Genomic DNA, 27,330 nt, shown 5'->3' on the forward strand with positions numbered 1-27,330 from the left:
ATTAATATTAAAACATAATAGGACATAATATTAAAAATAGGTGTGGGTGGGTGTAATATATATATATATACTTATACACACACACACACTGGCCATTACAGAAATAAGATGGGTCCTAAAAACATATATTTCAAGTGTCTAAGCCAAGGTAAAGAGGTTCATCTTCAGCATTCACCCAAAGCTGTATAATGAAGGTGCTGGGCACACCTCTGTGGAGAGGCCCTTCTCCCTGGCCACAACTCCTGAGCCTGTGAGGGCAGTGGAACAACCAAGAGGGTATTTTCTGTCGATCGTAGCCCCAGAGAGGGTTGGTAGAGAAAGAGACGGTCCTTCAGAATTGTGGAGTTGTGGATTTGTTTAAAGTTTTAAACACTAACGTGAGAGTGGTCCAGAAATAAACTGGTAACCAGTGCAGCTGTATAATAATAATAATAATAATAATAATAATAATAATAATAATAATAATTTATTTATACCCCGCCCACCTGGCTGGGTCCCCCACCACCACCACTCTGGGAAGCTTCCAACAAAACACTAAAATACAATAACCTATTAAACATTAAAAGCTTCCCTAAACAGGGCTGCCTTTCGATGTCTTCTAAAAGTTTGGTAGTTACCGAATTTTTCGCCCTATAGGACGCACTTTTTCCCCTCCAAAAATGAAGGGGAAATCTGTGTGTGTCCTATGGGGCAAATGCAGGCTTTCGCTGAAGCTTGGAGAGCGAGAAGGGTTGGTGCACACCGACCCCTCTCACTCTCCAGGCTTCAGCAAGCCTGGGGAGCCCATGGGAGTTTCCGCAGGGCTCCCTAGGCTGTGGATAGCAGTCTGCTGCCGGCGCGCGGGGCGCCCTGAAGCAGAGCGCCTCGCTGCCAGGCAGATATCCGCAGCCTAGGGAGCCCTGTGGGATAGCAGCCTGCTGCACAGAGCGCGGGGAGCGCTGAAGCAGAGCGCCCCATGCTTCGGGCAGACATCGGGCAGCCCCACAAGCTCGGGGGACAGCGGGGAGGCGCAGCGCCGCCATCCCGCTGTTCCCCGACCTGGTTTGGGGGGGGGAAATAAAAGGAATTTTTTTTCTTTATTCCCCCCCCCAAAAAAAAAAAACTAGGTGCGTCTTATGGGCCGGTGCATCCTATGGGACGAAAAATACGGTATTTTTCTCTTTGACAACTGGTGGGAGGGCATTCCACAGGGCGGGCGCCACTACTGAGAAGGCCCTCTGCCTGCTTCCCTGTAACTTGGCTTCTCGCAGCGAGGGAACCGCCAGAAGGCCCTCGGTGCTGGACCTCAGTGTCCGGGCAGAACGATGGGGGTGGAGACGCTCCTTCACGTATACTGGACCAAGGCTGTTTAACATGTGAGGGGGTCATATAAATAAATACACACACACACACACACACACCATTTGGATTTATTTCTGATAGTACTCACAGTATGCTGGCATTTTTATCAATATATGAATACTGGCAACTCAATTTATATATATAAATTGGGGTGGGTGGGTGGGTGGGTATCCAAAAAACACTGTGTTTAACCATCGAGAGAGCCAAACTGCATTCAGAGAAAGTGGTGAATGAACAAAAGAGAAGCATAAATGAATGCAGAGATGCTAATTTAGAGTCAGTTAAAAAACAAACAAAAATGAAGCATGCATTCATGTTTTATTTGCTTTATTCCTGGTTGCTATTTTCACTGAGGAAAACAAGGAAACTGGGCTCATCCACACTTTCCTGGAATGCATGGGACATAGTGGTTTTCTGCTTGCCCCACACTTTCTAGGCATGGGTCTGAGCGGTTTCACCTTTGCACTGCCGCTTTCCTCTGGAAAACCCGCTCTTCGGTGCTAAATCAGCACAAACAGCAAACCACGGGAAAACCAATTTCTTCTGATTCATTGCTGAATATTGGGTTTCCCTGGGAGGAAGCGGCAGGGCAAACAGATGTGTGGAGAGGCCCTCTATCTGGAAGGCTAAGCTTCGTTAAGAAAAAGTGTTAAGCAGAGCAGGGAATGAATGCAGAGATGGTGCAAGTTTCTCATAGGTGCCTTTTACCAGGGGATCTTCAGGAACAGGAGCCCAGAGAAGATTGGCAGGTAGAGCCCAGAGGATCGAGATCCCCTAGAAGGATCTGGGGTACACCTGGCATTTACGACGATAGTATCTTTTTCTTCCAAAATGGGAGGTATGCCTTTGTTCATTGCAGCACAGGTAGACTTGATAGTGCAGCCCTTCATAATTATGTCTCTGAATTCTCCATCTGGAAACGGAAGATGAGATGGGCTGATTATGTGTGAATGTTCAGGGTGGCAGGAGAGGATATATTGTTTATTAATATCCTTCCTAACTTGTGTCAGCAAGTTCCTTTATGTAGCAGAGTTACATTCCCCCTTTTATATGCACAGCAGATAGCTGGTTGCAGGCTTGTGTGAGCCTCTCACTATTATACAATTCAATCGGTCTCAGATTGAATTGTACGTTCCTGGTAAATTCCCTTGAATCCCTCTTAAAAGAATAAAGACGCAACAGTCTTATTCAAAGGCAATAAAAGAGGTTTACTCACATCAGTTCACAGTTGGATTCCTGAAGGCAGACTAAGTTAGAAATATGTACATGTGGATCTACTCCATATGGGGGAATAATCCCAGTGCCTCTGCTAGCTGAGAGCTAGCAGAGCGGTCCTAGCTGGAAGCTGGTCAAACGAAGAAGGAAGTCAAAAAGAGGGAGGTGTGCTGCGTGACTCGTTCTTTTGTTACCTGGACAGGTTAGGTCATGCCCACCTCTAGTCACATGCAAAAGGAAGGATGCTCCAGCCAGGAGGAACAGGAGGTTTTGACTGGCTGGACCAAACATTCCCTCACATGTCTTCTCTGGCGTTACAAGGAATGTTGTTCTTGACTGCCTCTCATGGATTATCTCCCACAGATTAGAAAGGAATTGTAATTGCCGGTAAAGCCCCACCAAACTAGCCTGTGGTTCTTTGGATTTGACTCGGGATCTTTGCCATGCAAAGTAAATGTTCATGCACTGAGCCATGATCCTTTCTCCAAGTGTGGGGTGATCACCTCCCTTTTCTGGTAGAAGCATCCCCTTATATTTTCTGAAATGCAGCAACACCCATTTCTTCCATGTGCCGCATCAATCCCAAACCAGTGCAAATACAAAATGATTGGGGGTTTGGGACTGAAAAGGAGCACTGCATCTTACCGGCTTTTGAGCGTGAGAGCACATCAAAGCAGAACCTCTCCGGTCCAGTACAGTTCACCATATCTGCATTGCATGTGCCAGACCAAGAGTAGCAGGAAGGACACTGCTTTCCATTGGCCTTCGGATTTATTCGTTGCGCTGAAAGCAGGGATGGGGTGGGGTAGTGGAGAAGATTCTCAGTCCGAAGGATTGGAGAAGAAAGCAACAGAGATGCTACAGCAGAAACAACCAATTTGCACAAACACTCCCCACCCCAGAACTCAAGTCACTGAGAATAAATCCTACTCAGGTATATGACGGTCATCAATTTATGAGTCCAGCAACAAGTGCAATGAAATTATTAATTAATTATTAATAAATAATAACAACAACAACAACAATAATAATATTTAAATTTCTATACCACATTTCCCCCGAGCACAAGGTGGCGTGGTTCACCCACTCTTCATTTAAGCCTCACAACAGCCCTGTAAAATAGGCTAGACTGGGAGATGGTGACTGGCCTAAGGGCACCCGGTGAGCTTCATGGCTGAGCAGGGATTTGAACCTTGGTCTCCAAGATCATAGACTCATAAAGTTGGAAGGGACCGCGAGGATCATCCAGTCCAACCCCCTGCAAAGCAGGAATCTTTTGCCCAATGTGGGGCTTGAACCCATAACCCTGTGATGGCCTGGGACTTGGGCTCAGACTCGGAACCAGGGGAGTCTCAGTCCGCACCGGATCCTTTGCCTCAGGTGGCAGCTGAACTTAGTCTGGGGCCCCATTCTGAAGAGCCCCAGTCTGCACAGGTTCCCCTGCAACAAGCACCAGCTGGGCCCAGTCAGGTGCCTGAGCTTGCCCTGGCTCCGAATGCGGGGATTACCTCATTGCCTTCAGCTGGGCAATCACTTACAGCTGCTCCACTACCAGTTGGGTCAGGAGAGGCTGAGGCGGCCACCAACATCTCCCAAGCTGCAGAGACTGAGGTCTGAGAGAAGGAGAGCCCTGAATATTCGCAGGAGGAGTGCTTGCCTTCGGGCGAGACAGGGAGGTGAGTCACCGGGGGATCAAGACCTGGCCCAGCACTCTAACCACTGCGCCACACTGGCTCTCAATGCGATGCGACCTTCGGAATGCAGCGTTGCCGAAAGCTATGGCCATCTCTCATGGATGCTTTAGCTGAGATTCCTGCATTGCAGGGGGGTTGGACTAGATGACCCGCAGGTCCCTTTCAACTCTAAGATTCTATGATTCTATGAAAAGGAATTAGTGGTGGTAGGACAGGGGGAAGAGAAAATATATGCACTTACAGCGTGGAGGGACTATCAATGCACAGTCTTTGCCAGTGCAACAGCTCAGACTGGACCTTATGCTTTTCCCTTTCCCTATAGTCATGTGCTTTGGGGGATAACTGCACTTGTAAGAGGGTGCGCAGCCTCTCACTACAGTCTGAAGCACCTTGCCATCTGCAGAAGGGAAGAGAAAGAGGTTCATTCAGTCACAATGAAATGAAAGCATCCACCTTATTTCACACAATATTAAGAGTGGTTGATGTGAAAAGGGGTAAGGAACAAGTGGCCTAGGGAAGCAGGTGGTGCTGTGGGTTAAACCACAGAGCCTAGGACTTGCCGATCAGAAGGTCGGTGGTTCGAATCCCCATGACGGGGTGAACTCTCATTGCTCAGTCCCTGCTCCTGCCAACCTAGCAGTTCGGAAGCACGTCAAATTGCAAGTAGATACAGTGGTGCCCCGCAAGACGAATGCCTCGCAAGACGAAAAACCCGCTAGACGAAATGCCTCGCAAGACGAAAAACCCGCTAGACGAAAGGGTTTTCCGTTTTTCGATGTGTTTCGCAAGACGAATTTCCCTATGGGCTTGCTTCGCAAGACGAAAACGTCTTGCGAGCCTTGCAATTTTTTTCACCCCCCCCCCCTTTTTCTAAGCTGCTTAGCTGCTAATAGCCTTTTAGCCGCTAAGCATTTAATAGCCGCTAAACCGCTAATAGGGTTGCTTTGCAAGACGAAAAAACCGCTAGACGAAGAGACTCGCGGAACGGATTATTTTCGTCTTGCAAGGCACCACTGTAAATAGATACTGCTCCGGCGGGAAGGTAAACGCCATTTTCGTGTGCTGCTCTGGTTCGCGAAAAGCGGCTTAGTCATGCTGGCCACATGACCTGGAAGCTGTACGCCAGCTCCCTCGGCCAATAAAGCGAGATGAGCGCTGCAACCCCAGAGTCAGCCACGACTGGACCTAATGGTCAGGGGTCCCTTTACCTTTACCTTACAAATGGCCTTCTCTCCTCTGCTTTTAAAAACTGAGGTTTTTCTCTTCTCCCTCCTCTCCCCCTTGTGAATTAATTATATTTTTCTCTTCTTTGCAAGCCTAACCTCCCCTCCCGGCCCCCTGGAAGCCGCACGGCTTCTCTATCTGTTGGCAGAGCTACAGGCCTTGGGACAAAGCAGAGGAATGGGAACTCTTGTGATTCAAGACAGCTTGATAAGGTGGGCAGTAGAGAATGCAACATTTATATGGGATAGTAGAATCAGCTAAAGAATGCAGACCCTCCAAGTGTCCCTATTTCCCAGGGACAGTCCCGGATTTACAGAAGCCGTCCCGGTTTCTGATTTGATCCCGGAATGTCCCGCATTTCCTTAGGACGTCCCTGTTTTCATCTGAGAAAAGGAGGGTATGAGAACGCAACTTTGATGAAAAGTTCCCCGCTGCCGTGGCATTGTTTAATGAAGATAGGAGCATGTTTCTGTAACCAATGAAAATGTACACGTGTGCAGATGATTCCTCAAGTAACTTATGCATATTCATAACATGTATTGTTCATGTGAAACTTTGTAGATAAAAATGAGCTTCTTGCATTTGCTTGGTGTGCAGAATCTTGGGGCGTTAACTCTCTGTGCCTCTTTCTTGCTTAAGCTTGAAATAAACCTTTTTCTATCGTTCCACCCTGACAGAGTTTTCCTCTCTTTGTGTGTGTGGTCCTTTCCTGGTTTGGTGGGTTTAATTGTGTGTGTCCCTTTACACTTACCTATAATACTTTCAAGAAACACAACAATGCAAGTATCTTGGCCCTCAACACAGGTCTTCATCCTGCCCATGCAGCTGGTGCCAACATCAGCACAAGTTTCACACTCCAAAGAATTACCTGGAAGAAGGAAGAAAAGTGATCCTTTTGTAGGGGTATAAAATAGCGCTAACCCTCTTGACTCCTTTAAGCATTGCATGGTTGCTTGCCATCCCAGTCTCCAAACATTGTGAGATTCCAGGGGTTCCTGGCGCTTCCCCAAGGTTTGTGTTTCCTTTGGGATGAGGGACAGTGGAGACTGTGGTGCCTTTATGGTGCAACCTTGGTTGTCAAATGGCTTGGCTCCCAAACAAATCGGCTCCCAAACAAATTGATTCCCGAACACCACAAACCTGGAAGTGTTCCAGTTTGCGGACATTTTTGGGAACCCGAACGTTCAACGCGGCTTCTGCAGCTTCAAATTGAGTGCAGGAAGCTCCTGCTGCCCATCGGAAGCCACGCCTTGGTTTTCGAACAGTTCCAGGAGTCTAACGGACTCCAAGAACAGATTAAGTTCAAGAACCAAGGTACCACTGTATATGGTTTATTTACACGTATATACAACGAGAGCCTGCAGTGGAGGGGTTCACAGCATTAGCACCCCAAAAGAGTCTAGCTGCAGCCTTGGATTCAAGCAGAGTCTTGCTGGCTTCCCAGCCTTCAGCTTTGCTTCCAGCCACTAGCTCACATAACTCAACTCTCAAATCTGGCCTTTGTCTTTCTAACTACCAGTTAGTTGAGGGAGAGGGAGCCACCTATTTTTTTATCTGGCACAGAGCCACTTCTTTTGTTACCTTAATGACCCATACTTAGAGGGCCTCCCCAGAAAGCTAGCTCAATGATTCCAAGAATGGAATCAGTGCTGGAGCCAGGAATTAGAAGGGGGATCAGCAGGCCAGACCACTGAAGCCAGACCTTTGGCCTCCCTAGCTCAGTATTGTTTACACTGACTGACAGCAGCCCTCTCGGGATGAGTTCCCTCCCAGCTCTACTTGGGGATGCCAGGGACTGACTCTGAGACATTCTGCATGCAAAGCAGGTGATCTGCCACCAAGTCATGCCCCTTCTTTCAATATTTTTTGGAAAAAATCTACTCAGGAGATTTTTAATTCTTTCCTTCCAACTCTGTGACAACAAACACCCAGCATATTATCCGTCTTGCATGCCCATCTCCAACTTGCTCCCAGCTACTTCTTACCCTTGGTCAGAAGTACGAAGAAGAGGAAAGATCTCAGGAGAGTCTGCATCCTGGTGGGACTACCACAGGGGACAAGCAAAGGAGAAACTCTCTATGATGAAACAAATTTTCTGGCACCAAGAGCCTGCAAGAGTATGCAGAGGGAAATGTCTGCGTGTCAAATGGCAACTTCCCACAGTGTGCATGTAAACATTTGACAAGGTGTAAACGGTGACTTGCTCATAATCTTCAGAAGCAGAGGGATGATACAATTCTCCTCACTTGGCAGAATGTTTACCACGTGGGTTTGTTTGTTTGTTTGTGTGTGTGTGTGTGTAAGATGTGGAAACTCCTAACCCTTATCCCATTCAATAACTTGGACCTCAAATATCTGAATGAACACTTGCTTTCCTATAATCCAGCCTGAGGAATAAGATCAGCGAAATATCCACTTTCTTACACGTTTGGAGGACAATAACTCAGTTGAGGGTCTTCTCAGTGATGGCTCCATGAATGTCAGACTCCCTTCCCACATGCTATAACCTATCCACAGATGTTTTTGTGTAGTGTGAGTAATAAATACGAATAATGCAATGATAATGATGTATATATTATATTATATTATATTATATTATATTATATTATATTATATTAATAAATTAGAACATTTGACAGATGATGACAGCAGAGATGTTCCATGGGGAAGAAATATCTTTTTATATTTCCATATGAAATTCCTGGGATGGAAGATCATCACAGCCTGCAGAACATGAGCATCAACAGCTATAGAATCAAGAGCTGGCTTTTCTAACAGATTTAAGGGTCATTTTCAATGTGACCCGTGTCAAGTGTACATTCAGAAGTCCAGTTCAACCCCATTAATATATGAGTTGCTGTTGGGTTTTTTAAAAAATATATATGAAAATTTGCAATTAGATGCGTATTTTATCTCAATATTTGCAATTTTGAACCTAGCATATCAGGAAATATGCATATTGGTACATTTTTTGAGCAGAAAACTATCACAAAGCTCATAAGAAATGCAAAATCTGAAGTATACATTCTGACTGAGGTATTAATGAGAGAGGTGTGAATTAAGTTTGTTTGCTTTTTTAAAAAACAAAGTTCTCCATCATTAGTTCTTAAAAAACAAAACAGGGACGTTTTCATACCCTCCAACATTTCTCCAATGAAAATAGGGACGTCAAATTCCATGATGATAATTTTAATATTTATATCTCACACATATTACTGGGTTGCCCAAGCCACTCAGAGCAGCTTCCAACATATATAAAAGCATAATAAAACATTAAACCTTAAAAAACCTTCCCTATACAGGTTTGCCATCAGACAGTAAGGAGGCAGGGCGTGTTGGATAACTCCATAACCTCCAACATTTCACCAGTGAAAATAAAGGCAAAGGTAAAGGGACCCCTGACTATTAGGTCCAGTTGTGACCGACTCTGGGGTTCCGGCACTGATTTCACTTTATTGGCCAAGGGAGCTGGCATACAGATTCCGGGTCATGTGGCCAGCATGACTAAGCCGCTTCTGACAAACCAGAGCAGCACACGGAAACACCGTTAACCTTCCTGCCAGAGCGGTACCTATTTATCTACTTGCACTTTGACATGCTTTCGAACTGCTAGGTTGGCAGGAGCAGGGACCGAGCAATGGGAGCTCACCCCGTCGCAGGGATTCGAACCGCCAACCTTCTGATCGGCAAGTCCTAGGCTCTGTGGTTTAGCCCACAGCGCCACCCGGGACATCCTAAAGAAAAGTGGGGCATTCCGGGATCAAAACAGAAACTGGGGCAGCTTCTCTAAATCCGGGACGTCCCTGGAAAATAGGGACACTTGGAGGGTATGGACAATTTAAGACAGTCCTTGGACTACCCTCATAGTAAATGTACATTATGCTCTGTGTTTTCAAGCACATCTAGGTCGGGCTGGTTGTTGTTTTAATTGCAGGCAGAAATGCAAGCTTAGGGGGGAAATACAGAAATGTGCAAGATGAGATAGACTGGAGATAGGAATTTATCTATCTTTGCCCCAAGAATAGGAATGAGTTAAAGCAGTCTCCTACAGCAAGGTAGGGGGACTTCTGGCCCATGGGTCTAATGAAGTCTCCCCATTAGACATTGCGAGGCTCATTTTAAAACATTTGCACTGCTTGCCAGTCTGTTTCTGGGCCCATTTCAAGGTGCTCATGCGCTTAAAGTCCTAATCAGCTCAGGCCCCAAATACCTGAAAGGCTTCCTCCTTCTCTATTGACGCCCTTGGCAAGGGGGAACAAGCCCTACTGCTTGTCCCACCACCCTCAAAAGCACAGTGGTGGCAGCAGCCACACGGGAAAGGGCCTTCTTTTTACAAACCGCTTTGAGATCTCTTACAACTGAGCAGTATATGCCTTTATGAAATTAATAAGAAGAACAAACAAATGAATTCTGGGTGGCAGGCAGCCACTGAGGCCACCCATTTCCCCCGCATTTAGAGATCTAGAATACCAGTTTAAACAGTTATGGCTTCTTCCCCCAAAGGATTCTGGGAGATGGGCCTGAACTTCATAGGCACTGAGGCCTGAGGCGAACTACAAAAATGCCACCCTCCGCCTGCAAAGAAGGAGGAGCTAGTCAAGGTCAGAAACAAGAGGGGAGCAAGATCTGCTTCAGGATCTCATGCCCCCGTTGATCCTGCCACCCGAGGTTGATGCCACACGTTGCCTCATGGGTGGGCCGGCCCTGGTACAGGCCCATAAAAGGCATCCTTGAAGAACTAACAACCAGAACCCTAAACGGCCTCGGTCCAGTATACCTGAAGGAACGTCTCCACCCACATCGTTCTGCCCGGACACTGAGGTCCACCGCCGAGGGCCTTCTGGCGGTTCCCTCATTGTGAGAAGCAAAGCTACAGGGAACCAGGCAGAGGGCCTTCTCGGTAGTGGCGCCTGTCCTGTGGAACACCCTCCCACCAGATGTCAAAGAGAAGAACAACTACCAGACTTTGAGAAGACATCTGAAGGCAGCCCTGTTTAGGGAAGCTTTTAATGTTTAACAGACCACTGTATTTTAATACTTTGTTGGAAGCCGCCCAGAGTGGCTGGGGAAATCCAGCCAGATGGGCAGGGTGTAAATAATAAAATTATTATTATTATTATTATTATTATTATTATTATTATTATTAGAAAAACATTTTAAACTAATCTGGTGCCAAAACAAATGCAGTGGAGATGGTTGCCTGGTGCCAACCACACTAAAACAGCAATGCACACAAGTGCAAAAAACATTAAGAGAAATCAGCTGCAACCTTCCAACAGCTTGACCTCACCCACAAAGGTGCTCTCCATCGCCTCCCGTGACAGAGGCCAACAATACAATACTGGCATCAGATATTGATATGTCATTGAAATAAACAGTGTAGCATTTTCTCTGCAGGACGGAAAAACTGGGCACAGTTTCAAGATAGTCTGTTTAAAAAATGATACCAGCTTCTGCAAGGTTTGGAACTGCCAGCATCAATGCCTTTTTAACAAACCACAACCTTGTTGGGCTTGCCTGGATGTTGGTCCTCAGGGCACGGAAGTGAGACTCTGCAAACCTCGCCCGTAATGCTGGCTTAATCACTCTGGAAACTGCATCACACCAAGCATCAGACCATTGCTCCATCGAGCTCAGTACTATCAGCACTAACCGGCAGCGGCCCTCCAGCTTTAAAAAAAAAGACATTCCCAGGATGCCGGGGATTAAATCTGGTACGGTTTGCGTGCAATGCGTGTGCTTCGCCGCTAAGCTGCAGCCTTTCCCTTTTGCAGATGGTTGAAAGAAGCAGAAATACGGGAGAGGAAGAAGAAACCAGAATCACGAAAGCAGCAGCAGCTGCAGGACTGCTTTCAGCAAGGAGGGAGGCTAAAGCCAGCTGCAGGTGCGCGCGCGTGTTTTGGGAGGCTTCTAAGTGGGGACCCCGCAAACTTTGGCACGCACTCTTTCTCCCTTGCACCATTTCCCCCTACCCTGCCCCGCTACAAACTCAAGGAGGGTGGGTGGCTGTTGCCACAGCTTAAAGGGATTGGAAGGTGTTTTGAGCTCGCCTTCAGTTCCCTGCAAAGCGGCTGGAGTCTTCCTCGAGAGTAGGCATCCGCTTTGGTGCCGTTCCTCCCGGGGGAGCCCCGCGCTGCCCCCGCTTCTAGCCCGCGCCATGTCGCAGAGGGAGCCCAGGTTCTCCCGCCTTCGAAAGCCGCCTCTCCCTCCTCCCCGTCCTCGTCCTCCTTCGCCGCCCACTTTCCCGTCATGCTCGTCCCCTCTGACCTCCGGCTTTCGGCGCCACGCCACGAAAATGGCGGCGGGAGCAGCGGCCTCGGCGGTGCCATCCAGGGCGGCGGCTGTTCCTGCCGAATGGATCAAGAACTGGGACAAATCGGGCAAGACCGAATTCTTGCAGCGTTGTCGTAATCTGTCTGAAAATGTCACTTTCAGAGGTATCCAGCAGGCTTTATACGAGCTTGCATCCCATGTTGTCAAGGGAAACCTAAAGCATGACCAAGCATCCAGTGTTTTGAAGGATGTAATAGAATTGCGGGAAGACATGCCCTCCATCCTGGCAGATGTCTTTTGCATTTTGGATATTGAAACTAGTTGCTTAGAAGAAAAAAGCAAGAGGGATCAGTTCATGCAGTTGGTGTCAGCATGTTTGTACTTGGTTTCAGATACTATACTAAAAGAACGTCTGGACCCAGAAACATTAGAATCATTAGGGCTGATCAAGCAGTCTCAGCAGTTTAATCAGAAATCTGTGAAAATCAAGACAAAACTTTTCTATAAGCAACAGAAATTCAATTTATTAAGAGAAGAGAATGAAGGTTATGCAAAACTGATTGCTGAACTGGGCCAAGATTTATCTGGCAATATCACTAGTGAGCTGATCTTAGAAAATATCAAATCTTTAATAGGGTGTTTCAACCTTGATCCCAATAGAGTGTTGGATATTATTTTAGAAGTCTATGAATGCAGGCCAGAGTATGATGAATTCTTTGTACCTTTGATAGAATCTTACATGTACATGTGTGAACCTCAAACACTCTGCCATATCCTTGGATTCAAATTCAAGTGTTATCAGGAGCCAAATGGAGAGACACCTGTTTCTTTGTATAGAGTTGCTGCAGTACTTTTGCAAAGCAATCTGATAGATTTGGAAGACCTTTATGTACATCTCCTTCCAGCAGACAACACTATTATTGAAGAACATAAACGAGAAATTGGAGAAGCCAAACTAATTGTGAGGAAGCTTACAGTTGTTGTATTATCTTCTGAAAAGACTGAAGAGAAAGATAAGGAAAAGGAAGAGGAGAAAACAGAAAAACCACCTGATAACCAGAAACTGGGCTTATTAGAAGCAATGTTAAAAATTGGTGACTGGCAACATGCACAAAACATTATGGACCAGATGCCTCCATTTTATGCAACTTCACACAAACCTATTGCTGTTGCTCTTTGTCACCTTCTTCATGTGATGATTGAACCTCTCTACCGAAGAGTTGGAGTACCCAAAGGTGCCAAAGGGACACCAATTTTTCCTTTGCATAACAAGAGAGCACCCAAGCAAGTAGAAAGTTTTGAAGATTTAAGCAAGGAAGTGATCAACATGCTTTGTTACCTTGGCCCCCATCTCTCTCATGACCCCATATTGTTTGCAAAAGTAGTGCGTCTTGGAAAAGCATTTATGAAAGAGCACCAAGCAGATACAGGCAAGCAGAAAGATAAAGAGAAAATGGACTTATTATTCAGCTGTTTGCTGAGTATTACCGACCAGGTTTTGCTTCCTTCTCTTTCTTTGATGGATTGTAATGCATGCATCTCTGAGGAACTCTGGGGGATGTTTAAAACATTTCCATACCAGTATCGGTATCGCCTCTATGGACAGTGGAAGAACGAAACATACAATAGTCACCCACTACTGGTGAGAGTTAAAGCTCAGACAATTGACCGAGCCAAACACATTATGAAGCGTTTAACCAAGGAAAACGTAAAGCCATCTGGAAGACAAATAGGAAAACTGAGCCACAGCAACCCAACCATTTTATTTGATTATATTTTGTCTCAGATACAGAAGTATGATAATTTAATCACCCCAGTTGTCGACTCATTGAAATACCTCACTTCATTGAACTATGATGTCTTGGCATATTGCATAATTGAAGCACTGGCTAATCCTGAGAAGGAGAGGATGAAACACGATGACACCACAATCTCCAGTTGGCTTCAAAGTTTAGCTAGCTTCTCTGGTGCTGTTTTTCGAAAATACCCTATAGAACTAGCTGGTCTACTTCAGTATGTGGCAAACCAGCTAAAGGCTGGGAAAAGCTTTGACCTGCTTATTTTGAAAGAGGTGGTACAAAAAATGGCTGGAATAGAAATCACTGAAGAGATGACAATGGAGCAGCTAGAGGCCATGACTGGGGGAGAGCAGCTGAAAGCAGAGGGTGGATATTTTGGGCAGGTCAGAAACACTAAGAAATCTTCTCAGAGATTAAAAGATGCACTTTTGGACCACGATCTTGCCCTTCCACTGTGCCTTCTCATGGCTCAACAGAGAAATGGAGTGATATTTCAAGAAGGAGGGGAGAAACATTTGAAGCTGGTGGGAAAGCTCTATGATCAGTGCCATGATACTCTGGTACAATTCGGTGGATTTTTGGCATCCAATTTAAGCACAGATGATTATATTAAGCGAGTGCCTTCTATTGATGTTCTCTGTAATGAGTTCCACACCCCTCACGATGCTGCATTTTTCCTTTCACGACCTATGTATGCACATCACATTTCATCAAAATATGATGAATTGAAAAAGACTGAGAAAGGGAACAAACAGCAGCAGAAAGTTCACAAATACATTACAGCATGTGAGCTTGTGATGGCCCCTGTTCATGACTCGGTGATCTCCTTGCACATCCCAAAGGTCTGGGATGATATCAGTCCACAGTTCTATGCTACGTTCTGGTCACTGACAATGTATGACCTTGCTGTGCCACATAGTAGCTACGAACGGGAAGTCAACAAACTCAAAGTCCAGATGAAAGCTATTGATGACAACCCGGAAATGCCTCTGAACAAAAAGAAAAAAGAAAAAGAGCGCTGTACAGTTCTTCAGGACAAGCTTCTTGAAGAGGAAAAGAAACAGTTAGAGCACGTGCAAAGAGTGCTGCAGAGACTGAAGCTGGAAAAGGATAATTGGCTTCTTGCAAAGTCCACCAAAAATGAGACTATAACAAAATTTCTGCAGTTGTGTATATTTCCTCGGTGTATCTTTTCTGCCATTGATGCTGTTTACTGCGCTCGCTTTGTGGAACTGGTGCATCAACAGAAAACACCAAACTTTTCAACACTTCTTTGTTATGACAGAGTATTCTCTGATATAATCTATACTGTAGCCAGCTGTACTGAAAATGAAGCTAGTCGATATGGCAGGTTTCTCTGCTGCATGCTTGCTACTGTAACTCGGTGGCATAATGATAGAGCCATATATGAAAAGGTGTGTGGCAACTATCCCGGCTTCCTCACCATATTACGGGCAACTGGTTTTGATGGTGGGAACAAAGCTGACCAGTTAGATTATGAAAATTTTCGGCATGTGGTACACAAGTGGCATTATAAGTTAACCAAGGCATCTGTACACTGCCTGGAAACCGGTGAATATGCACACATCAGAAATATCCTGATAGTGCTGATCAAAATCCTGCCATGGTACCCCAAAGTTTTGAACTTGGGCCAGGCTTTGGAGAGAAGAGTCCATAAAATCTGCCAAGAGGAGAAAGAGAAGAGACCTGACCTATATGCATTAGCGATGGGCTATTCTGGACAGTTGAAAAATAGAAAGCATTGCATGATCCCTGAAAATGATTTCCACCACAAAGACCCACCCACCAAGAATGCAGTACCTACAACGGTGCAAAATGGGCCCGGAGGAGCTGGGCTTACTTCTTCACTCGCAGTAAATGCAGCTAAACTGGAAGAAAGCACAGCTGAGGAGACTGAGAAATTATTAAAGGAGAAATCTCAAGGTGCTGTTAAAGTGATTAATAAAGCTGCCAGTGCAACACCAAAGCTGACCCCAAGCAATGGTAGCAATGCTTTCAACAGCAAAGTTATAAAAGAAAAAGAAGAGAAAGAGAAATGCGGGAAGGAAAAAGAGAAGGAGAAAAAAGAGAAAACTCCAGCTGCCACTCCTGAGGCCAAAACACTTGGGAAGGATGGGAAAGATAAACCAAAGGAAGAAAGGGTGAACAAAGAAGACAAAGCAAGAGATAGCAAGGAAAAGACACCTAAGTCTGATAAGGAGAAGGAAAAGAACAAGAGAGAAGAGAAGTCGCCAAAGGATGAAAAATCCAAGATCATTGTGACCAATGCTGAGTCAAAGTCAGCTGCGGAAAAGGAGAAAGAGAAGGAGGCGTCCAGAGAGAGAGAAGTAACCAAGGATGTGAAATCCAAGGAAAACGTTAGAGGAGGAAGAGAGAAGGCTCCAGTAGTTGGGTCCTTGAAGTCACCTGTTCCCCGATCAGAAGCATCGGAGTGTGAAAGGGAACAAAAACGTCGTAAAGTTGATACCCATTCTATTCCATCCCATTCCTCAACGGTAAAAGACAACCTCAGCGAACTCAAGGACTCTTCAGCAAAGCACTGCATTAACCACTCAACTCCAACACTGTCCATGAGTAAAGAGAGAGAAGTGGACAAGAAAGATTTGGACAAGTCGAGGGAAAGCTCCAGAGAGAGAGAGAAGAAAGATGAAAAGGAAAGGAAAGATCGAAAAAGGGATCATTCAAATAGTGATCGGGAAGTGCCGCAGGATTCAACCAAACGTCGCAAAGAGGAAAATGGAACAACTGGTTCTTCCAAACATAGTAAGAGTGAAAGTTCCGCTGATTCTCCTCGCTCCAATGAGAAGGAAAAGGACAAAAGCAAATCAAAATCTTCAGGCAAAGAGAAAGGAGACTCAGTAAAAGTTGAAAAGATGGAGAAAAGCTCTGGTAGCAAAAAGGAGCCCAGACATGATAAGGAGAAAACAGAGAAAAAAGAGAAACGGGACAGTACTGGAGGAAAAGAAGAAAAGAAACACTTATCAGAGTTGCTGCCAAGTATTCTCTTAAAATGAGAAGATACTGAGGTGTGACCATATATGTATTTCCCGGAATATACATTGCACAGACGATTGTGAATGAAGAGGACCCATCTGCATCTCCTTAAATTATTCAGTTCTCTGCTTTATTTCCCTCTCATTGCTGAAGATCTGATTGTTGAGTTGTACATTACTGCATTTTTGTTGTTTAGCTTCTTAAACATTTATTTTCAGTACCTGGCTGAAAGTGTTACACGTTCCATATTTTAGCACATTGTGCTGCAAATTGTTGCCATCGTGCAAATGAACTTTATACGTGGACAGAGTTCCACATTAGTTTACCCAAATACTGCCTGATTTCAGCAATCCTTTTCAGATGGAATTGAAACATTTGCTGTGTTTGAAAACACAACAAATAAACAGTTGTTGAACCTTTGGAATTTACCTCATTTAAAATACAGTTTTTATTTATTGTTTCTAATATCATTAACTAAAACGGAGTGGGAGCATTGTTTTTGTGCCATGCATAAGAATGACTTGTATATTATGTGCACAGCATATCACCAGTTAAAATAGAATCAAGAGCTGGCTTTTCTAACTGATTTAAGGGTCATTTTCAGTGGGACCCATATCAAGTATGCATTAAGAAGTCCATTTTCAACCCCATTAATATATGAGTTGCTGTTGGGGTTTTTTTAAAGAAAATTTGCAATTAAATGTGTATTTTATCTCAGTATTTGCAATTCTGAACCTATCATATCAGGAAATATGCATTTTGGTGAGTTTTTCGAGTTGCAAACTATCACAAAACTCATAAGAACTGCAAAAATTGAAGTATACATTCTGACTGAGGTATTAGTGAGAGAGGTGTGAATTAAGTTTGTTTGCTTTTAAAAAAAGCAAAGTTCTCCATCGCTGGTTCTTAAAAAAACAAAACAGGGACGTTTCCATACCCTCCAACATTTCATCAGTGAAAATAGGGACATCCTAAAGAAAAGTGGGGCATTCCGGGATCAAAACAGAAACTGGGGCAGCTTCTCTAAATCCGGGATGTCCCTGGAAAATAGGGACACTTGGAGGGTATGGACAATTCAAGACAGTCCTTGGACTACCCTCATAGTAAATGTACATTACGCTCTGTGTTTTCAAGCACGTCTAGGTCGGGCTGATTGTTATTTTAATTGCAGGCAGAAATGCAAGCTTAGGAGGGAAATACAGAAATGTGCAAGATGAGATGGACTGGAGATAGGAATTTATCTATCTTTGCCCCAAGAATAGGAATGAGTTAAAGCAGTCTCCTACAGAAAGGTAGGCGGACTTCTGGCCCATGGGTCTAATGAAGTCTCCCCATTAGACTTTGCGAGGCTCATTTTAAAACATCTGCACTGTTTGCCAGTCTGTTTCTGGGCCCATTTCAAGGTGCTCATGCGCTTAAAGTCCTAATCAGCTCAGGCCCCAAATACCTGAAAGGTTTCCTTCTTCTCTATTGACGCCCTTGGCAAGGGGGAACAAGCCCTACTGCTTGTCCCACCACCCTCAAAAGCACAGTGGTGGCAGCAGCCACACGGGAAAGGGCCTTCTTTTTACAAACCGCTTTGAGATTTATGAAATTAATAAGAAGAACGAATGAATGAATTCTGGGCGGCAGGCAGCCCCTGAGGCCACGCCGACGCCCCGCATTTAGAGATCTAGAATACCAGTTTAAACTGTTATGGCTTCTTCCCCCAAAGGATTCTGGGAGATGGGCCTGAACTTCATAGGCACTGTCCTGACCAGGGCCAGCACAAGGCATTTTGGCGCCTGAGGCGAACTACAAAAATGCCGCCCTGCGGAGAAGAAGGAGCTAGTGAAGATCAAGAACAAGAGGGGAGCCACATGTTGCCTCATGGGTGGGCCGGCCCTGGTACAGGCCCATAAAAGGCATCCTTGAAACTCCACCAACCAGGGCCTATATGGAGGGATTCCCTGGGATTTTCGGATGAAGGGTGGCATACAAATTTAATAATAATACTAAAAAGACACGGAGGTGCAAGAAGTGCATGAGGCGGAAGAGGTTCTTTTCACATTCAGGTGACAGTACCAATATTATCACAACAGGCCCCATCATGAGCCATGACCATGTGTGTTACCTAATTTGCACTATATGCTCTATCCATCCATCTTTCATTTACAGTGGTGCCTCACAAGATGAAAATAATCCGTTGCGCGAGTCTCTTCGTCTAGCGGTTTTTTCGTCTTGCGAAGCAACCCTATTAGCGGATTAGCACTATTAGCGGATTAGCGGCTTAGAAAATGGGGGGGAAGCGAGCCCATAGGGAAATTCGTCTTGCGAAGCAGCTCAAAAACGGAAAACCCTTTCGTCTAGCGGGTTTTCCATCTTGCAAGGCATTCATCTTGCAGGGCACCACTGTATAGACCACCTTTTTTCTCCAAGGAGCTCAAGGTGGCAGGTGTGGTTCTCCCCCTCCTCATTTCATCCTCACAACAACCCAGCGAGGTACGTTAGCCTGAGAGGCAGTGGTTGGCCTAAAGCCATCCAAGTGAGCTTTGTGGCCAAGTAGGGGATTTGAACCCTGGTCTCCCACGACCTAGTCCCACATGCTAACCACTACACTGGCTTCATGGTACCGCTTTAAACTGTCATGGCTTCCCCCAAAGAATACTGGGGGTTCTTGTAGCGCTGAGAGTTGTGAGGAGACCACTATTCTGGTCTGGTGGAACACTCTGCTTCATGAAACCAGGGCCCTGCAGGATCTGATTTCTTTCCGCCTGTATGACAAGAGTTGTTCTGCCTGGCCTTTGGCTTGGAATCAACTTGATCCCCTCCCCCTTTTTCCTTTCTCCTGTAATGGAACTCCTATTTGGGGACTTCCCTGGCTTTTTTCTGGCCCACATAGGACCAGTCTGGATAGTTGGCCTTGGTGAAGATTTGACGTTTTCATCCACAAACAGTTTTTGCTTTCCGTTTCTACTGAAATGAGGCCGCATTTTAATATTGTACTTTAATCTTGTTTTTAAGTTGTATTTTAATCAATTGTTTTATACCTGGTGTTAGCCGCCCTGAGCCTGGTCTTGGCTGGGGAGGGCGGGGTATAAATAAAATTTATTATTATTTATTATTATTCTGCTTTTACAGTTAGAGTTCTCAGAATGGATTAACAGCCAATCTGTCTTCCTAGAGAGCTGTGAGAATTGTAGCTCTGTGAGGGGGATCAGGGTCTCCTAGCTCTTGGCACCCTTAACAAACTGCGTTATTTGGGGGGAGCCATGACTGATTAAAACGGTAGTATGCTGCTTTAAATGTAAAGTGCCAAGTGGGCCTCTTACATCTCCAAGTGTGGGAATAATATTAATGCTAATACTAATACTAATACTAATAATAGGAACCGCTATGAGAGGGGACACAAGAAGCTGAGATTTCATTGCTGCAAGTGCATTTTTCTGCCTGCTGGGAACTGCTTGTCTAGACAGCTGGCAAGGATGCAGGAATCACAGAATTGGTGGAGTTGGAAGGGACCCTGAGGATCATCTAGCCTAACCCCCTGTAATGCAGAAACATGCAGCTGTCCCGTACGGGGGTCAAACCTGTGACTTTGGCATTATCATCACCATGCTCTAACCAACAGAGCTACTTAACTTGTGCAACCCAACTGGTGGGCTGCACTGACTGCGCATTGTGCGTCACAAGGTAAAGGTAAAGGGACCCCTAACTATTAGGTCCAGTGGTGGCCGACTCTGGGGTTGCAGCGTTCATCTCGCTTTATTGGCCCAGGGAGCTGGGGTACAGCTTCTGGGTCATGTGGCCAGCATGACTAAGCCGCTTCTGATGAACCAGAGCAGCGCACGGAAACGTCATTTACCTTCCTGCCGTAGCAGTACCTATTTTATCTACTTGCACTTTGACGTGCTTTCGAACTGCTAGGTTGGCAGGAGCAGGGACCGAGCAACGGGAGCTCATCCCGTCGTGGGGATTCGAACCGCCGACCTTCTGATCAGCAAGTCCTAGGCTCTGTGGTTTAACCCACAGCACCACCTGCGTCACAAGCTATGCAGAGTTTAATTATTTGTGGTATTTCTACTCCACCCTTTAGCAAAAAAGGGGGGGAGCTCTTAAAAGCAGTTTACAAAAATCAAAACGGCAGCAGGACCTCAGGTTTACAATCTGGGAGAGGACAGCTCAAGGTATTGAAGTTACAGCTGAGGTTGGTGCTGGTTCTGGCCGTCTTGCCTTGCTAAAATGCCCTCCCCATAATCAGATCCAGAGCAGCACATGTGGCAATTTCCTGGTGAGGAGGGGAGGGCAGCCCCAGATACACAGTTCTTATTAGATTAACATTTGGCAAAGGCCTTTAAAACGAATGCAGCTGACAGCTGCTGCTTCTTTCTAGGCTGGTCTCAGTGATCAAGTAATACTTGTCAGAAAATTGTGTGTGTGTGTGTGTGTGTGTTTGTGTGTTAATAGAGTTACATCATCACCATCTTATTAAAAAAAAAGTGGTATAAAGTTGTTATAATGCCTTTGAAAAATTGCAGCTTTCTCTTTACCCTGGCACCCCAGGAATCACTTGGAAAACTAAATTTGATTAGCATCTATTTATTTCCACTTTACTGCTCGGACCAAATTCACCCTAAATACGAAGCATAAAGAAAGAAATCAGCAGTTGCCCCCACCTGCTAGATGAAACATTAAGCTCTTGTGCATTAAAAGTGGAAAGATCTAACTGATTTGGACAAATTTGGGGGATTGAAACATTATGTGGGAAACAGATTAAGGAACTGAAATTGAACATGAATACCATTATTAAAGATATGAAACGGCATTAAATATATGAAATACTGCATTAAAGATATGAAACTGGAAATGATGCAAAAATGACATCTTGCCCAACATTTACAACATAGCTCACCATTGTCCTGGCTTGGCTGCAGAGACAGGGGTCATTACTGGTACATCTAGTGAATATTCCCCAAGGGGACACTGTTTTGAGACCAGGTGATGGTGATATAGATAAAATGACCCATCAGCATATCACCAGCACTCTAGAGCAGTGTTTCCCAACCTTTTTTGGGCAAAGGCACACTTGTTTCATGAAAAAAATCTTGAGGCACACCACCATGCCAGATGGGGAAAGGTCACTTTTTACTTATGTAAAAAAAAAAAAAATAGTAACAGCATAGAAGGTAATGGTTAGGCTAGCATCCCTCTTCCAAATATGCTAGGTTTTTATTTGCAGGGACTGTTCTATATGGGAAGGGGAAAGGAAAGTTAATAGAAGGAAAGGCGGGTGGGAGAGAAAGAGAAAGAGGGAAGGAAGGGGGGAAGAGAAGTGGAAAGGAGGGAGACCGAGGCGGGGGAGAAGCGTCTGGAGAGTTGCTCCAAAGTTTGGGGGGCCGCGGGGGTGGGCGCGCATCCCAGGAGGCAGAGGCCAGCCCGGGCTGGGAGCCGCGCCGTGGCCCGGGGGCAGAAGGCGGACCTAGGATGTGGAAAGGGGACGGCGGCGCAGGGGGAGGAGACCCGCATGGCTAGGGCAGCGCGCAGGGGGAGGGGAGTGGGCCGGAGGCAGGCGAGGGGGGCCACGATCCCGCGCGCCGCGAACATGGCCTCCTTCCCCGCGGGCCCCGCCGAGCCCCCCGGCCGGGGAGGGCGGCGCGCCCCCGCCACCAGAGGAGAGCAGAGGCAGGAGGAGGAGGACGAAGGCGCTGCCGAGGAGGCGCGCCAACTTCTGCCAACTTCGGCGCCCGCCCCGTCGCCGCAGGCTCCTCCCGGACGAGAGCCAGAGGACGGCGGCGGAGCAGGAGGAGGAGGATCGGGTTTGGCGATGGCTGCTGCGTCCTCTCCAAGCTCGGGGCTGGCCTCCGCCGCGCCCGATCCTCCGCGCTCGCCGCGCTTCTCGGCGGAGCAGGTCTCGTGCGTGTGCGAGGCGCTGCTGCAGGCGGGCGACCCCGGCCGGCTGGGCCGCTTCCTGGGCTCGCTGCCGCCCGACGCCGAGGCGCTGTGCCTGGAGGCGCAGGCGGGCGAGAGCCCGGCCAAGGCGCGCGCGCTGCTGGCCTTCCAGCGCGGCGACTTCGCCGAGCTCTACCGCCTGGTGCAGAGCCGGCGATGGGATGTGGGAGGGAGCTCGCTCGCCACCCCGTGTGTGCCTATGTGGGGCACGTTACAGCCCCGTGACGTCAGCGCCACGCAGGCAGCCAGGCAGGCAGACGGCGAGAGCCCCACGCTGGGCGGCCTCTCCTTGCTGCCGCCGCCCTGCCTCTCGCCGCCTGACTTGCCCTCCTCCCTCCCACGGCACACCAGGCAACGTCTCGTGGCACACTAGTGTGCCGCGGAACACCGGTTGGGAAACACTGCTCTAGAGCTAGCCTTACTGAATCTGTATATGAATAACAACAAAGCGTGTTCTCCTTCATGGAGAGCACGTGTTGTGGTGGGGTCTAGCAGGACACCCTCTTCTTTCGCTGCGTGTACCGGATCACCCGCCCACCCTCCCTAATTTAGGGCTTTTGTGTTTGACCTTGCTATGCCTGTCATGGGGCCGTCTGCTTTTGGGGCAGGGGCCTGGTAGGAATTTTGTCCATTTGGCTGATTGGCTGGTGCCGTTTGGTTTTTGCCTACTGCGTAGCAAATCGTCACAACTTGTAAGGTTGCGGTTAGGCATTGGTTAAAAAATGGGTTGGTGGAGGGGTAAAGAATTGGCTGTGCCTGCCCCTCCAATGCTACTGCTGCAAGGGAATTCCGTTAAAGGAACCCAGGGGCTCGCCATGCTTTCGTCCGAATCCCTGGCGTGGGGTTTGGGCTGCGCAAGTCCCTGGGAGCATGCGGGGAGAGTTCTGGTGCCCAGCTCCATTTTCTCCCCAAATGTTTTCCCTTACTGGCTTTTGCAGGGTTGCGGAAGTCAGTTCTGTCCCTGACCAATGCCTAAGCAACCACTCACATTTTGTATTTTAATAAAGTTGTGGCCAAAATTATGCCAAAAACCTTAAACAAAAATTCTGTGTGAATTGTGATTTCTTTGGGGGGTGGCTTGGGGACCTTGACACGCAAAGACCTGGTGGATAAACCCTTAACTGGATTTTTGTTGGCAGCAGCAAGTATGGTTATCTCAAAGACAGCAAGGGAACCTGTATTATCCTGATACGAGTGCATGTGGTAAACAGTCCCCACAGAGAAATTAACACAAAACCCAGAGCAACACAAGGACAAATTTGCTGGAGAATGGTGAAACTTTATTACAATTACAAAGACACCGAAAAATGAAAGACCAGCCCCAAACATTTGCACCGTTTTATAGATAGGATAACAGACAAATATTTGCATCTTTCTTCTTGTAATTTGCTAGCCTTGTAAGGGAACGACTAGTATCACATAGGGGGGTTTCCTGGAACAAAGTGATAAGAGTTGATTACTTGTTAATAATTTGTTAAAGCTGTACTGGATGGGACATCAAGTTCCGAGGTGTTGGAAAACAACAATAACGAATATTGAAAAAAGGGGAGACGGAAGACGAAATGGTTAAATCAATAATGATACAATGGACTACAGACCTGTGACATAATACAGAAATGTGTGCATGGGGAAAGCTGTGGGAAGTAGATATGAAATTTACTGCTTGTTACACCTTAAAAGGTAATTATATGAAAACAGAGCGGAAGGAATTAGATTATAATATCATGATAATGATTTAATTGATAGAAGATAGGATGCAGCAGAAGGGGAGAAAAAACAACTCCATGAAAAATGGGGTGGCAAGTGGACAAAAACAAGAGAAGAGACAAAACTGTATTTTGATTGTATGTGCTAAAAACGTTGAAACTCAATAAAACATAATGAGGGGAGAATGTTGAAAAAAGAAAACCCTCCGTGCCTACACGTTTCTCCTCCCAACTGCCTTGCTAAGAACCCTTTCAGCATCTTCCTCCAAATCATCCACAAATTTTTCCAGCATTCTCAGCGTCGACATAAAAGCAATTCTTCCTGCTGCTGGGGAGCCAAGGAGCAGCAATAGAGGTGAGAACAGAATATGAAAAAACCCGACCTCCGCGTTGGTCAGTAACTCGCCTACACGCGAAGGCAATGCTGAAGATGGAGGGGACTTCTTCATCTGGGCTCTAAGTTCCTCCTCAGGTTGCTGAACTAGCCTAGCAAGTTTGGCAAGAGACTCATCATCCACACCAAACTCCTGATAGTAGTTTAACATGGAAGGCAAGAGGAGGGAGGTGTCACAAGCAAAAGGGATGCCTGGGGTTGGGGTTGCGGTGACGCCACACGACACCGCAGCGACCTCCCATGCGTGTTTCTTCAGAACCGCTTTCTTCTTCTGTAGGATACGCGTGGAGATGCTTGGAAGGGCCAAAATAAAAGCCCGTTGTTTGTGGGCAGGGAGGTCCTTCTCTAGCGTTTCCTCCAAACGGTGGAAATCGTACTTGTTGAGGTCATATCTGGAAAGGAGGAAAAACCCCTGAGAGGTGAATTTTGCTTCTCTGAGGCTCTGCATACAGTCGTCACGGATTTTCCTCAGGACACCCTCCTCATCATAGAAGGGGGCCTGTTGTCTCCTGGCACTTTCCAAATCCAAGTCGACCTTGGTGCGCACAAAGTAAAACTTTTTCCCCAGCTGCTTAATTGCTTTTGCCAGGAGAATATCATTCTGGCCTAAACGGCGGCTGCTGACAATAATGAAGAAGTCATAGCGGTCAAAGTTTACCTGCTGGAGGTACGTATCAGCTGTGAACTGATTTGTGCCAATTCCTGGGAGATCCCATATTGTTACACTGGGAAGTTTAGGGTGCTGGTAAGGGACTGCCGTCATAGTGGTCTCACGTACTCCAGTTTGTGCAGCACCTACTTCATGATCGCCAAGACCTCGAAGGGCATTGACCAGGGCAGATTTCCCAGCACCCGATACTCCCGAAACGGTGATGTCAAGCTTGATCTTATCTGGTGTTTCCAGCAAAATGCTAAGGACATCTGCCATTCTTCTGTTTTCCAGAAACTCAGCCATGGTTGTGGAGGTCTCACCTGAAAGAACATAAGGGAGAGGCATTTCATTTTCATAGACTCACAGGTGCCAAAACAGTGCCGTGGAGATGCCTGCCTGGTGTCAACCACACTAAAACAGCAATGCACACAAGTGCAAAAACATTAATAGAAATCAGCTGCAACCTTCCAACAGCTTGACCTCACCCACAAAGGTGCTCTCCATCGCCTCCTGTGACAGACAGAGGCCAACAATACAATACTGGCATCAGATATTGATATGTCATTGAAATAAACAGTGTAGCATTTTCTCTGCAGGACGGAAAAACTGGGCAGTTTCAAGATACAGTGGTACCTCGGGTTACATACGCTTCATGTTACATACGCTTCAGGTTACAGACTCCGCTAACCCAGAAATAGTGCTTCAGGTTAAGAACTTTGCTTCAGGATGAGAACAGAAATCGTGCTCCGGCGGTGCAGCAGCAGCAGGAGACCCTATTAACTAAAGTGGTGCTTCAGGTTAAGAACAGTTTCAGGTTAAGTACAGACCTCCGGAACGAATTAAGCACTTAACCCGAGGTACCACTGTAGTCTGTTTAAAAAGATACCAGTTTGTGCAAGGTTTGGAACTGCCAGCATCAACGCCTTTTTAACAGCCCACAACCTTTGGTCTTCAGGGCACGGAAGTGAGACTCTGGAAACCTCGCCAGTAATGCTGGCCTAATCACTCTGGAAACTGCATCACACCAAGCATCAGACCACTGCTCTATCGTCAGTACTGTCAGCACTGACCGGTAGCGGCCCTCCAGCTTTGCAGAAAGGAAGGCATTCCCAGGATGCTGGGGATTAAATCTGATACGATTTGCGTGCAATGCGTGTGCTTCGCCGCTAAGCTGCAGCCTTTCCCCCCTTTTGCAGATGTTTGGAAGAAACAGAAATACGGGAGAGGAAAAAGAAGCCAGAATCACGAAAGCAGCAGCAGCAGCCGGACTGCTTTTAGCAAGGAGGGAGGCTAAAGCAAGCCGCAGGTGCGCGCGCGTGTTTTGGGGGGCTTCTAAGTGGGGACCCCGCAAACTTTGGCACGCACTCTTTCTCCCAGCACCCACAGGTCTCTTGCACTATCCCCCCCCCCCGCCACGCTACAAGCTCAAGGAGGGTGGCTGGCTGTTGACACAGGTTAAAGGGCTTGGAAGGGGTTTTGAGCTCACCTTCAGTTCCCTGCAAAGCGGCTGGAGTCTTCCTCGAGAGTAGGCCTCCGCTTTGGTGCCGTAGCAGCAACGCACAAAACAACCCTGACGCCTGCTGCAATTCTCCGGGACCCCTTGGAAGTAAAAGTGAAACAAACCTTCAGTCTGCCCACACCAAAACTCAAGTCTCTGTGCCTGGTGCCACCTTGTGGCCCTAATTTTTACGTACACCATGGGAAGGTTTAAAGGTTACCCAACTAAGTATTAACTGACATGGTGAGAATTTTAGTATACCTCATTTTTTCTACGTGCTTTTCTACATTGGCTCCCAGTACGTTTCTGAGCACAATTCAAAGTGTTGGTGCTGACCTTTAAAGCCCTAAACGGCCTCGGTCCAGTATATCTGAAGGAGCATCTCCACCCCCATCGTTCTGCCCGGACACTGAGGTCCAGCTCCGAGGGCCTTCTGGCGGTTTCCTCACTGCGAGAGGCCAAGTTACAGGGAACCAGGCAGAGGGCCTTCTCGGTAGTGGCACCCGCCCTGTGGAACGCCCTCCCACCAGATGTCAAAGCGATAAACAACTACCTGACATTCTGAAGGCAGCCCTGTTCAGGGAAGTTTTT

The 27,330-nt window shown here is 46.7% G+C and overlaps 2 protein-coding genes and 1 pseudogene across 11 annotated transcripts; 1 reads left to right on the forward strand and 2 right to left on the reverse strand.

The window, feature by feature from the left end:
- Window positions 1–1,651: 1,651 nt before the first annotated feature.
- On the reverse strand, window positions 1,652–26,150 carry LOC309537278 (phospholipase A2 inhibitor NAI-like). Of its 9 annotated transcripts, none has more exons than XM_082232083.1 (6): window positions 26,128–26,150; window positions 7,460–7,583; window positions 6,226–6,342; window positions 4,492–4,647; window positions 3,202–3,414; window positions 1,652–2,254 (listed from the first exon to the last, which is right to left on the reverse strand). In XM_082232083.1, the coding sequence occupies exons 2-6, from the start codon at window positions 7,506–7,508 to the stop codon at window positions 2,046–2,048; spliced, it is 744 nt and encodes a 247-aa protein (XP_082088209.1). In that variant the 5' UTR covers window positions 7,509–7,583; window positions 26,128–26,150; the 3' UTR covers window positions 1,652–2,045. The 9 variants fall into 9 exon arrangements, with proteins under 9 accessions (XP_082088209.1, XP_082088208.1, XP_082088206.1 ...); XM_082232082.1 differs by lacking the exon at window positions 26,128–26,150 and adding an exon at window positions 18,243–18,359; XM_082232080.1 differs by lacking the exon at window positions 26,128–26,150 and adding an exon at window positions 18,009–18,104.
- Window positions 11,632–16,989, forward strand: LOC309537068 (THO complex subunit 2 pseudogene; annotated as a pseudogene). Its single transcript has one exon. The product of its transcript is annotated as a THO complex subunit 2 pseudogene (transcript).
- On the reverse strand, window positions 23,748–26,996 carry LOC309537164 (interferon-inducible GTPase 5-like). The gene is given in 3 exon segments (XM_082231774.1): window positions 23,748–25,561; window positions 26,728–26,821; window positions 26,827–26,996. Coding segments are annotated over 3 exon segments (1,362 nt in total). The 5' UTR covers window positions 26,941–26,996; the 3' UTR covers window positions 23,748–24,407.
- Window positions 26,997–27,330: the final 334 nt, after the last annotated feature.

This window comes from Podarcis vaucheri (genome assembly GCF_965113315.1).
Source record: "Podarcis vaucheri genome assembly, chromosome: 7".
Classification (NCBI taxonomy): domain Eukaryota; kingdom Metazoa; phylum Chordata; class Lepidosauria; order Squamata; family Lacertidae; genus Podarcis; species Podarcis vaucheri.

Bases quoted from the DNA above. Each gene is read 5' to 3' on its own strand.
- LOC309537278 (XM_082232083.1), bottom strand. From the start codon at position 7,508: ATGCAGACTCTCCTGAGATCTTTCCTCTTCTTCGTACTTCTGACCAAG. The intron at 6,343-7,459 runs GTAAGAAGTAGC...TCCTTCTTCCAG, and splicing joins CTTCGTACTTCTGACCAAGG to GTAATTCTTTGGAGTGTGAA. The intron at 4,648-6,225 runs GTAAGTGTAAAG...TCCCTTCTGCAG, and splicing joins GTTTCTTGAAAGTATTATAG to ATGGCAAGGTGCTTCAGACT.